Below are 13,583 nucleotides of genomic sequence, written 5' to 3'. Positions count from 1 at the left end.
GCTGCGTCAGCTCTCGGGCTTTGTTCCAATCAAATGGATAAACTCTTTTTTTTAGAAAAAATTTGAAATCTACTACTCTCTAAGTTTGACTTAGAATCTATTACATTTTTTGTTTTATTTTAAAAACTTTGAACAAACCCACCCACAGAAAATTTGATGAATGAGAATTTGTAGAAAAATTTCGACTATGCAGTTTTATAGCGCATTCAATTTTGGTGCATAAAATGCAAATTTGAAATGAATTGAAAATGGCATTGATTTTTTATAAATCTTTTTTGTCAGCGGTCGTGTGCGTTTTCTTTAAATAAAAGCAAATGCGAGCATTTCTTTTATGGTATAACCACCATCAAAAAAGTATAAAATATCAACGCAAATTTTGCGCCACTTTAGACTGGCGCATGATTATATCAGAATTGAATAGACTACAAACTGCATGCGCGGAACTTTTCCAGAAACTCTGACCGAAATGTTTGAATGAACCCGAAATGCAACTTTTGTGCATATTTCAGAACAATTTGAGAATGGCTCTAAACTATTCGTACTGAATGGTTGCGATTGAATGCATGAGTGCGTCTGAATGATCATTCACTATTAAAAATGTGTATTTCACCAATTGTTTTTTTCATTATTGCATTGAATTCGCTGATGTGTGAACTCATAAATTCTTTCATTGAATGCCACCAATGCAAAGTTATAAACGAGGGTAAAAAGTGAAATTTTTGTAGTTAGTAATTTCAAACAGTAAATTATGTCACACCTTTAAAGCTCTGTAAATCGCATGTTTCTGTAACAAAACCTAAGTTCAAAACAAAAATTTACCTGCAATTGATAAATAATAGTTGGGAATTTTCATAATTTATCATATATTGTAAGCAAAAATCTATATGTATATATACACCCCGGTTCACCTGATTAAAGGTAATAATTTTGATGGAAGAAAATTGTTATTAAAGCAACCATATTTGATCTAGTAATACAAGGATTTCTGATAAATAATGCGAAGACTGTACTTTGCTAAAAAAAACATGCATAAATATACAAAGTGAAGTCCTAAATAAATAGGACTCGCGTCATAAGTGTTTTTGATGGCGCCAAATTTTTAACGAGCTATTGTGACTTTCGGTTCATAGGAAGCGAAGTTATTTCGCTCAAAGTGTCAGTATATTTGTGTCATTGGTACAAAAATGAGTTCCGGACAAAGAGCTAATATCAAATTCTGTTTTGAAATCGGTAAAACGTTGACCGAAACATTTCAATTGATGAACAAAGTTCATGGTGATGATCGTCTATGTCGTGCCAGAGTTCATGAATGGTTTACACGTTTCAGAGACGGTTTGAGGGCATAAATGGCAATGAACACACGGGCCGCTCAAAAACACCGAAAACTCCATCGTTCCAACTCCAAATTATTCATAAATTTATGACAAATGAACCGAAATCATGGTTGAAATTCACGGAATCGGAGTTGAATATCTCCAAAAGATCGATTTATCACATTTTAACTGATCATTTCGGCTTACAAAAGGTCTGTGCACGTTTCATTTTGCACAATTTAACTGAGGACCAAAAATTGCTCAGAATTCAAAATTCGAAAGATCTCACTAAAGAGGCGGGAAAAGACGATAACTTCCTTTATAACACTGTAACTGATGATAAAACGTGGTGAACCTTAAACTAAGCGCCAAAGTGCCGAATGCGAGGCCCCAGACGAGCCACCACTAAAAAAATCGCGTTTGGAGAAGTCAAAATTCAAGTCAATGCTCATTTGTTTTTACGGTTCCAAGAGAACTATCCACAAGGCGCTCGAGCCAACGGGCCAAACCGTCAATACGATTTTTTATCTTCGATCGTCGAATTCGCCCTGAATATCGCTTATTGCATGATGATGCGCCATCTCATCGATCCACTCTTGTGACTGATTTTTATTCGTCTTCGCCCGATGTGGCTCACTGTGACTTCTGCCTATTCGAAAAATTGTATTTGGCCATGAAAAAAAAACGTGTTGTGTCCGTAGAGGCCATCCAAAAGGATTTTACCGACACCCCAAGGACATTCCGCATTCCGGTCAATGACCTAAAACACTCTTTCGAAAAGCCAGTGTATCGAAGCCAGAGGGGACAATTTTGAATAAATAAACTCGAAGTTATCATTACAATGCTCCTGTCGTTTCTATTTTAGCTCAGTCTTGTTTATTTTATATTCGCAAATACATGAAACTCCTTTATCAACAATCGCGGTAATCCAATGAAAGTAATACTCCAAAACTTCAGCTCCAATTCGATAAATCATAAACAGAAAAACAAACTCTTGCTTCCCATTAGTAGGTTGGATTAGACTTGGCGATTCTGTAGATCGCACATAGACCAGAAATTGATCATTTAAGTAGACTGCTAATATTGTAATCGTTACATGAGTTCGTTACATATCGCTCTGCACTAGCTTCAGTTTGGCCGCGTACGCTGGAGTGAGACAGTGTCTCGTTAGTAACCTCGCTGCAAGTTTATACTTTTTCCTGGGAAGATATAAAATATAATTTGTAGATCTGACATTGTGCTTGCGTAGCATGATTTTTGCGATCCTGCATGAGCTGGGTTTTTCCTTGGCTCTTGAGCACGCTTCTAGAATCTTTGCTTCATCTATATCCAGTCGTTGTTTGTAGAGAGGTGGTTCTGCAGGGTTTAATTGAAAAGTAATGAGCCTTATTTTTTTAAGCAGTTTTATTAAACCTTTTGGCTTATACAACTAATATTTTTCAAAATAGGACCCTTGAGCGTCAATACACCGCTGGTAGCGGTCCTTCCACTGCAGGAAACATTTTTTAAACTCATCCGCCGGAACCGCGTTCAATTCGGCTGTCACAGTTTTTTGGATCGCCCGATAGAGTCGAAACGCCTCCCCTTCAGCTTTCTTTTCAGGCGCGGGAACAAGAAGAAGTCCGGAGGGGACAGGTCTGGGCTGTAGGGAGCGTGGGGAAGCACCGGAACCCCCATCTTGGCCAGTGCAGAGGTCTGAGGGCGGTGTGCGCCGGCGCATTGTCGTGATGGAGGGTCCAATTGTTGACGAGTTCGGGCCGAACCCAGGCGACGCGGTTTTTCAGCCGAAGGAGCACTTCTTTGTAAAATGCCGCGTTTACAGTGCTTCCTTGTAGCCTCGAGAGTCGAAAAAGATGATCAGCATGGTTTTGACCTTCGATTTCGACATGCGCGCCCCGCCTTCCTTGAACGACTTGTGCCACCGTATTACCTGAGCACTGGACAGAGATTGGTCCCCGTAAGACTCCTTGAGTAGCCCAATGGTTTCGGTACTCCTTTTGTTTAGCTTTACGCAAAATTTGATCGAGTAACGTTGCTCCAACGATCGCTGCATTTTCGCCACTGCAAAATCCTGACACACTTTTAAAACAGCTTTCACGCGCGGAGCGATGTTGACTGTACCGCTGTTGCCAGCGAACTGGGGCCGGTTTCTAGTGGAAGGGGAAGGTCCAACGATCATTTTCTCCCACCAGCCGCTTCGGTTGATCGCTTGGCAGACGCTCCGCGCAGGAAGGCTCATTACTTTTCAATCAAACCCTGTATACCGGTCGTGGTAGCTACAGGAAGATTTGAGCCTGCTTTGGCTAGTTTATACACTTTCTTGTTTCCCTTGTGTTCTCGAACCCAGTATATGGGGACTTGATTCTCAGTTCCTAGCTCATTCATCCTGTTCAGGCATTATCGCAGATTTTGTCATTCCAGCTGCTATTGCCTTTATTGCTGCTCGGCTGTTAATATAGAAGTCTACTTGTCTGCGGCTTTCATTGCCGCGTAGATCTCAGCTTGGAATACACTGTAGTAGTCCAGGGATTTATATGACTATTCATGCCTAATTTCGAGCAGAATACAGCGGCTTCAACACCCTCTTTCATTTTGGAACCATCTGTGTATATGTTACCGGTGTGGCGCGTTGAAATTTGTCCCTTCTGCCTATATACATATGTATACGGCCTCTGAACTTTTGTACAATTGTCAACAGCTAACTGCAGATTTCTTTGCAGAGCTTTTTGCTACTAAGTCTATTAGGTGAAGGTCAAGATCTTGTCCAGTGCCGCAGTAGGACTGGTGTGCACTGCACTCGATATACATAGCTCTGTAACTGGTCTTATTCAAAGTGGTCCATCATACTAGAATGCAATAAAGCATTATTGGTCTTACTATCGACGTGTAAATACAATGTGAAAGAAGGTCGTCCTCTTCCTCTGCTGCCACCAGCTGGTACCGCATCGAATACTTTCAGAGCCGGAGCGTTTGTATCCATTCGGACGACATGACCCAGCCAACGAAGCCACATGATCCTTATTTGATACAGTTCATTGTTCCATAGCCTGCGACATTTGCCCTCACCACCGTGCAAAGGTCCACAAATCTTCTTTTTCTCAAACTCTCGAAGGGATGCCTCACCGAATGTTGCCACCATCCAAGCTTCTGTGCCATACGATAGGACGGGCATGATGAGAGCCTTCTAGAGTATTAGTTTTGTTGGTCGAGGGGGTACTTTACTACTACTTTTTATTCCTATTCTATATATAAATAAAATATACCTAATGCAACTGACAGGTATCTATATTTCCTCTTAAAAGGGCGTCTGTTGAGAAAGTCACGGCACAAAAGTGTGTATCCAAATGTTGTTAGATTTTGTGGATAATTTTTACAGTTATTGTTGGAGTCAGAGAACTCTATGCAAATATATTATTTTACATTTTTAATTCATTTATTAAGTCGATTTAGATGAAGATTGCTTGTGTTAACAGGTTTAACTCCTACCGTTTGCTTTTCTTTTTGTTATTGGACAAATAAACAACTCGTCTGTTTAAGCAAAACGTTAAACAAACATTAAGACTCTGTACTAACTTCACCGTGAAATTTCGCCAGCAACATCATTTAACTTATGAAATAAAGAAAGAAGAAACGTCAAATTTATGAGCATCGCCACAGAAGCAATTGCCAAACTTTAGTAAGAAAAGTGTTTTTAAAAAAATTAATACACATACATATATTACCTATATACTTAAACACTGACAAAAAAAATATGTAATAAATATTTACTTACACTCCTTGCGAACACCTTTCGCTTAAAAATGCTAGGTCTTCAGGCTATTCGAACTTCGGCACTTCACTCGCAAACGAACTGTTAGTTTTCGCTCAATTTTAAATGACATCTGCAGTATAAATTGGTGTGAAAAAAAGTTGCTGACAGGTTCGCTAAGGAACGCGACGACCTAGCAAACAAAACTGATGAGTTTTTAACGCCAAATAATCTAGTCCCACAAATGATTGAGTCGGATGAAAAGTAGAGGGCGGATGTTAGCTTTTGCAACACGAATTATCGTGGAACTTCACAGCATTGATTGAAGGCGAAGTAATGGTGCTAGACGAATGCAGCAGTAAGAACAACTGCCATATTCATAAAATGCAGCAAGACGAACAGCAGAAAAATGTAACTGACAATAATTGTCAATTATTGAGCTTATTGCTCACGACGGCCTCCAAACGTAAGACCAAATCGGTAACGTTGTAGGATGAACCGGCGGACTTTAGGTGTTACTAGTGGCATTAAAGTCCCACACTGACAAAGGTTTTCGACTGCTTTTACGCCTTGTAAAAAAAACATAGATATGCCTTGGTCGCCCGATGTTTACACGGCCACAACTGAGTACAACAAGGTGAAGTTCAAATAAACAAGACCGAGCTAAAGTAGAAGCGACAGGAACTTTGTTCTGATAACTTCGAGTTTATTTATTCAAAATAGTCCCCTCTGGCCTCGATACACTGTTTTGTGCGATGTAAAAGCTTTTCGAAAGAGTGTTTCAGGTCATTGACCGGAATGCGGAATGTTCTTCAAGGATGTCGGTACAAGTCTTTTGGAAGGCCTCTACTCACGCAAAACATTTTCCCTTCATGGCCAAATGCAAATTTTCCTAATGGACAGAAGTTTATGGAGCCACATCAGGCGAATACGGTGAGTGAAATGAGATTTCTAGTAAAAAAATCAGTCACAAGAGTGGATCGATGAGATGGTGCATTATCATGGAATAAGTGTCAGCCTTCTCCCTCCCTTCAAAACGCCAATATAGAAAATTGTATTGACGATTTGGCCCGTTGGCATGAACTCCTTGTGGACTATTCCCTTGTAATCGTAAAAACAAATGAGCATCGACTTGATTTTTGGCTTCTCCAAACGCGATTTCTTGGATGGTGGCTCGTCTGGGGCCTTCTATTCGGCACTTTGACGCTTAGTTTCAGGTTCATGTTGGAAACACCACGTTTCATCACCAGTTCCAATGTTGTAAAGAAAGTTCTCGTCTTTTCTCGCCTCTTTAATGAGGTCTTTCGAACGTTGAATTCTGAGCAATTTTTGGTCCTCGGTTAACTTCTGCGGAATGAAATGTGCACAGACCTTTCGTAAGCCCAAAATATCAGTTCAAATGCGATGAATCGATGTTTTTGAGATATTCAACTCCGATTCCATGAATTTCAACCATGATTTCCGTTCATTTTTGATTTACGAACAATTTCGGTGGAGTTTTCTATGATTACTGATTTCGAAGATTGTCATTTATGTCCTCACAACCATCTCTGAGACGTGTAAACCACTCAGGAACTCTGGCACGAAATAGGCGATCCTCGCCATGAACTTTGTTCATCAATTCAAATGTTTCGGTAAACGTTTTACCGATTTTAAATCAAAATTTGATATTAGCTCTTTGTTCGAAACTCATTTTTGTACCAATGACACAAACACAATGACACTTTAGACGCAATAACTTCGCTTCCACTGAACCGAATGCCACCAAGCTTTCGCTGGAAGTCAGCTAGGGATGGAACTTTCAACGCACAACTTATTAAAAAGTTGGCGCCATCAAAAACCTTTTTTTTTGATGCCAGCCTTGTTTAGTTTTGACTTCACCTTGTACTTTGCCCCGAAATTTGAAGAAATATATTTTTGGCTTCTACTCGACTATTGAAAGTGTTGATGAGGGTGTGGTTGACTGGAATCGCTCTCTAATCCTGTGATATTGACCAAGATTTTCTGCAAAGTATTTTTTAAAATGGGTATCAATTGCAGATCTGGGGTCGAAACTTCAAAAAAAAAGATGTATGCAATTCGCCTTACAAGATAGGAAAGTATCATAGTTAGGACCTTCGTTTTATTTTCCACAATAGGAACTACTTACTGCAATTTATTTAAAACATATACATATAAATGAATTTTTCTTTAAATAGTTGTTTGTAGCCCAGTTCGGCTCAAATTTTATTTCAAATTATTCTTTCACTTTTCATCGTTTTTGAGCCGCTTCTGTTTCCGTCTCTTCTCGTGGTCTTGTTTGCTCTTCCCCATCTTCGCAAACCGTTAGGACTTCGCGTTCCAGAAGTGGGCGTGGTGTGGCGGATAAAAATGTATTGCACACCGTACTTATAGTCTCGCATGCGTTTGGTGTGTGTACAATAACAAAAACGCAATTTTGTATTACATCCCCTGGAGTGTTGTCCACATAATGAAAAGCTATGTGGAATTCTTCAGTGCCTCTGTGCGATATACGTTTGCCATGGACGCTAGAAAAATACTAGGGTAAGAATTTTTTCACCAAATCATGCAATTTCAGTAAAATAATACATTTTTTTTTTTATAATAATTCCACTTAAATTAATATTTCTGCTATACAAAATTCTCGCTACAACATCTACACTTACTTCCATTATATTTTTAGAATTGAATTACTGGATACTTCCAATTCGAGTGTCTTATGTTCAATGTGTTTTATATTTCCAATTATAGTTTCGTAGAAGAAGAGTTAAATTTAAAAAAGACGGAAATGGAATAAAAGAAAGAAATAGAAATCAATGAAATAAAACTGAAATAAATATTAGGTGCGCAACTAAGTTCCCGCTGTTTGTCAATAGATGCCGCCAGCAGTGTGTGCTAGTCGATTCTAACATAACCTAAACGTCATAAACCAAGCTTAGTCATATGGTAAACAAACTGCTTTGACACATTAGAGATTTTCTTTTGGTATCGTATACTTTTAGTTTTGTGAAAATGTCTGATTTTGGGCCGAATAATCGTCATTTGCGGGAAGTGTTGATATTCCTCTTTCATTCGAAAAAAAACGGCGGCTGAAGCGCATCGAGAGCTACAAAAAGTTTATGGAGATGCTGCTTTAAGTGAAACAAGGTGCCGAGATTGGTTCCGCCGCCTCAATGACGGTGATTGTAATGTTGACGACCGTCCGCGTGAAGGAAGGCCAAAAACCTTCGAAGACGCTGAATTGGAGACATTGCCGTGTCAAACGCAAGAAGAGCTTGCTTCAGTATTAGGAGTTACCCGCCAATCCATTTCCAAGCGATTGCATGCGTTGGGAATGATTCAGAAACAGTGGACTTGGGTTCCTTATGAGTTAAAACCAAGAGATGTTGCACGTCGTTTTTTCGCCTGTGAACAAGTGCTCCAGCTGCAAAAACGGAAGTGCTTTCTTCATCGCATCGTGACGGGTGATGAAAAATGGATTCATTACAGCACTCCCAAGAAAAGAGAGCCATGGAGACTGCCCGGTCATGCTTCTACGTCGTCACCTCGGCCGAAGGTTATGCTATGTATTTGGTGGGACCAAGTTGGTGTTATTTATTATGAATTGATAAAACCAAACGAAACCATCACTCAGGATCGGTATCGACTTCAATAGATGCGATTAAGCCGAGCATTGCCAGAGAAACGGCCGCAATACGCGGAGAGGCATGAAAAAGTGACTCTACAGCATGACAATGCTCGGCCTCACGTTGCCAAACCCGTTAAAACCTACCTGGCAACACTGAAATGGGAAATCCTACCCCACCCGCCATATTCTCCAGATATTGCACCGTCCGATTATCACCTGCTCCGATCGATGGCACACGGTTTAGCTGACCAGCAGTTCTATTCATATGAAGACATCAAAAAATGGCTTTAGATAGCTTCAAAAGGTGAACAGTTTTACCGCCACGGTATACGAGATCTACCAGAAAGATGGGAAAAAGTAGTAGCCAGCGATGGGCAATACTTTCAATGATTCACTTGTAACCTTTTTTCAGAATAAAGTTGTATTTTCATCAAAAAAACAGCGAGAACTTAGTTGCGGTTTTTCAAAAGACGCACCCAGATGTTGTTTAAAAATAAAATATGTACAAAGTTAGATTCTGTGTGTTTTTGCTTGTTTTAGCAGCAACAATGCAACTAATGCGCTGACTATTGTGCAGGAGTAAGGATGTAGAGGATGGAAAATATAAGTTTTTTTGGGTTTGAGGAATGAGATCTTTTTTTTTAGAATCAGGGAAAGTAGGTAAATTTGGACAAGTGCGAGGGCCGTGCTTTATGTGGGATTCGAACCCATAACCTCTGGGATCGCTAGACTATCAAGACCGGTACAATCTAGGAATTTTTCGCTACTGACATCTAGGCGTCACTTTGAAAGACCATTTATATAACTCTGAACATTCTTCAATTGGACAATTAGTATTGGTTGATAGAAATATTAAGTAATAAGATCCATAGAGTAGTATAGTACTTCTACTAACTTATTATTAAATTGAACTAATCCTTTCCAACAGATGGCAACCATATTCAAAAACATTTCCTAAAACAAGTCCTCTTAAATATCTTTCAGTTTATAGCCAAACTGTATTATTTTAATTATTTATTATTGATTAGTTATTTTATTGCATTTAATTTTTTAATACATGTGGCAACGCTCTTCAGAAATATTTTCGAAATTAAGATATTTCAAATCTCTTTCTTGTGGCATCGATATGGTTATATTTCATTTGCTTTATTGATATTACTTAAACTTAATTTTTCAAACAGGTGGCAACGCTCTTCAGAAATATTTCGAAATTACGCTCTTTTAACCCTTCTATTATCTGACACCTGTATGGTAATATTTTATTAATCTTATAAATTTTTTTTGAACAGGTGGCAACTCTCTGTACCTATTTTTTAATTCAGACCCTAAACTATTTGTGTTAAATTCAGTCAATTCTCTTCAGTCGATTTTGCGTGATTGAAACACAAACACCCAATTGCATACGTCCATGTGAACCACACCTAAACGTCAATTTTTCTGCATTTCATTTGACATTTTTCCATTTGAGACTAACTCAATTTGAACCATGGAGCAACGCGCAACGCGTTAAAGATATTCAGGCTTATTATGAAAACGGGCGTTCAAATCAAAATGCATATCGCGCACTTCGTGAAGAAAATCATCTTCAGTGATGAGGCACATTTTCACCCCAGTGGATTCATCAATAAGCAGAATTGCCGCATTTGGGCGAATGATAATCCAAGAGTGATTGCCGAAAAACCAATGCACCCACAAAGAGTGACTGTTTGGTGCGGTTTATGGGCCGGCGGCATCATTGGGCCGTATTTCTTCCATAATGAGGCCGGTCGGGCAGTTACTGTGAATAGTGTTCGCTATCGTGAGATGATAACGAACTTTTTATGGCCCGAATTGGAAGATATGGATTTAGACGATATGTGGTTTCAACAGGACGGTGCCACTTGTCACAAAGCTAACGAAATAATGGCTCTTTTGCGCGAAAAATTTGATGGCCGAATAATTTCACGTCGCGGCGATGTCAATTGGCAGCCAAGATCATGTGATTTGACACCGTTGGACTTCTTTCTTTGGGGTTATTTGAAAGAAAAGGTGTACGTCAATAAGCCAGCAACAATTCAAGAGTTAAAGGATGATATAATTCGGCACAATAATGGCATAGAACCTCAATTATGCCTCAGCGTCATCGAAAATTTGGACCATCGGATGGACGTGTGCCGCCGAGGCCGCGGCGGCCATTTGGCCAATATTTTGTTCCATACGTAATTAAGCCATATCAGTATTATCATAATAAAGAGAAATGACAATAATTTCTTAAAAAATTGTATTTTATACAAAATCAACACCGGCCCTTGAAACTTAACCACCCTTTATATGCACTCATATTATCATCATCACTATCCCCATTAAACTTCAAATTTTCGTTCTAGCCATGGGGAAGTTCTTTCCCCTTGTCGGTGTGATATTTTATCTCTAGCAATTTCTTATAACTGAGAAATATATCTACTATACTCTAAAGGCATACTTGGAGTATGCAAGATTATAGTCCATAGAATTTTGTTATAATAAAGTCCAAGTTTCAACCTGTTCAAATATAGCATTGATTCTTTACAATTTCTTTCTTTTTTTGCTAACGGCTCTGGGTGTTTTCTTCGATATAAAAAAATGTCGAGCTGGAGAGATGGACCTCGCGTCAACTCAGCGAGCGCTGGATTAGCGCAGGAACATGCAAAGTCGCGAGATCCTTCTGATCAGGGGTAGATAGGGAGTGCTCGAGGGAACTTCTAAGGATAATAAAGCAGCAGCTCTCGAATTTTGTGGGTGTCCATATGTGTTGTCCGATGTTTCTCGAAGCTAAAGCTAAATTTTGTGAAACACAAAACGAATGACGTAGAATACAAAGTTCCTCTCAATTTTTTTTTCACCATACCTAACAAGCAAACCGGGTATCTATCATCCTTGCGCAACCGTGGACCTTCTCCTTAATCCACAAATATAACTCCTTCTCCCCTATCCTCTAATTTGTCTCTTTCTCCCTTTTACTCTAACAGTGGTAACACAATGGACGAGTGGTTCAATGGACGAGTGGTTCGTCCAAGTGGGTTCTCGCTTCGACAACCAGGTCACCTGCCCTAGTTATTAAGCGCAGTGTATTAAAAATATGCGCGAAAGTGTAGAAGTAAATATTTATATTCTCTATATTTACTCTCTAATTTACTTCACTTAATCAGTTCATGTTTACTTACGCCAATGGCTCGCCGGGGATTTTCATATCAACTTCTACGTATTTACTCAGCACATAATCGAGAATTTCTTTGGCATCATCGTCTTCCAACTATTGAGCAATTAAAATAATTTATTTGATTTGCTTGCAAATTTGAAACAAAAACAAACTCACATCTGTTAAACAGGTTGGCGGCACTGTGGCCAAGCAGAGGCAATTCTAAGCAACGAAAAAAAGCAAAGAAAATTAATAAAAATAAATTCTATTACCGCTAGAATTTTTCATTCATTTCACTCACGACATTTATGGCATAAAAGTTAAACAATAAAAACAGTACACAAGCGAAAACCATTGAATTTACACCCATTTTGTGTGTTTATGCGGGAGTTGTGTTTGGTACCGCCAAAAAATTCCAACTAAAATTACACCCACTCAAAATTCTGCCAACCTTTTCAATTCCACGGCGATGGGAAGCAAACCAGTTAAGTTATTACTGACGTGATTGTTTCGCCCATTGCTGCTGTTGTTGTATTGGTAATTTCATTCTATCCTAACTTTGTTACGCGCTGCAGCCGACTTTGTTTTTGTGTTGTGGGGTTAAAGAGCAAACCTGTTGGAAAGAATTTATTGAATTAATTCAGCTGCTGTAAATGAACTCATATGCTTGCATAGATACCTTTTCACACACACATACATATGTACATATATATAAATTAATAAATACAAGGTGGCGCAAAAGTAATCACCGAATTTTTATTTGTTTGAATAACTTTTTTTACTTAATTAAAAAAGCGATATTTTATGTGATGGAAATATTTATTTTCACGCGCTTGTCTACTGCCGTTTTCTAGTTCACAAGTTTCAAATGTGATTGGCGTACAATGCCATTTGCAAAAATTATAAATCGATTAATTTTGTGCCACCTTGTATATACATATGTATACAATTATCCATACAATTACATCTAATTGACTTGCAAATTTAATTAATATGGAATTCAATTAAAAATGTTAGTATGTTTTGCAGGTAAGCACAATAATTTTCGTAAACAGCACAGCTGTGTGAATTAAAAATAAACAACAATTAGAGCGGCTGAATACCTTGTAAATTTCTGTAACAATTTCATAGTTTCATAGATATCAGAAACAAACTACTGTACTCACATATGTGTGTATGTATGTGTGTATCGAATACGATTTCCATACTTTTTTGACACTTTTGAATTGTGATGTTTTCGAAGACGGTCGTGAGATGTGACTCATCTGTAGTTATTTTAAATAGGAACATACCAATTGAATATGTATTCAAATAGGAAAGCACCTTTAATTTCTTTTATTTTTCTTCTTGATTGGCCCGATAACCGCTTACACGATTTTGGCGAATTTAACAAAGCCCGCCAGTCTTGGACACACCAAAAGAAACCAAGTCCTTCTCCGACTAATCCGACGCAGAGGAGGTCTTCCTCTTCCTTTGCTACCATCAGCTGATACCGCATCGAGTATTTTCAGAGCCGGAGCGTTTGTATCTATTCGGACCATGTCGTCGTAAAGCTCATACAGTCATCGTTCCATCGCCTGCGATATTCGCCGTCATCAACGTGCATAGGTCCAAAAACCGTTGATCTAGTGCCAACACCTTTAATGAATGCGGCTTGTTTGGAAATCATAAAATATAAATCAATTCTAAGTCTATGGTCGCAACTTTAAAATCATGGTATCTCAAAGTACGCAGCGT

General features: G+C 38.8%; 1 protein-coding gene across 1 annotated transcript; it reads right to left on the bottom strand.

Moving 5' to 3' along the window:
- Window positions 1-7,210: 7,210 nt before the first annotated feature.
- LOC128860005 (uncharacterized) lies at window positions 7,211-12,452 on the bottom strand. Its single transcript, XM_054097211.1, has 4 exons — window positions 12,148-12,452; window positions 12,024-12,068; window positions 11,872-11,960; window positions 7,211-7,589 (listed from the first exon to the last, which is right to left on the bottom strand). The coding sequence occupies exons 1-4, from the start codon at window positions 12,214-12,216 to the stop codon at window positions 7,313-7,315; spliced, it is 480 nt and encodes a 159-aa protein (XP_053953186.1). The 5' UTR covers window positions 12,217-12,452; the 3' UTR covers window positions 7,211-7,312.
- Between the last annotated feature and the right edge of the window lie 1,131 nt (window positions 12,453-13,583).

The sequence above is a fragment of the Anastrepha ludens genome, chromosome 2 (genome assembly GCF_028408465.1).
Source record: "Anastrepha ludens isolate Willacy chromosome 2, idAnaLude1.1, whole genome shotgun sequence".
Lineage (NCBI taxonomy): Eukaryota > Metazoa > Arthropoda > Insecta > Diptera > Tephritidae > Anastrepha > Anastrepha ludens.
The sequence above is the reverse complement of the archived record's forward strand: the minus strand, read 5'-3'. Positions and strand labels throughout refer to the sequence as shown.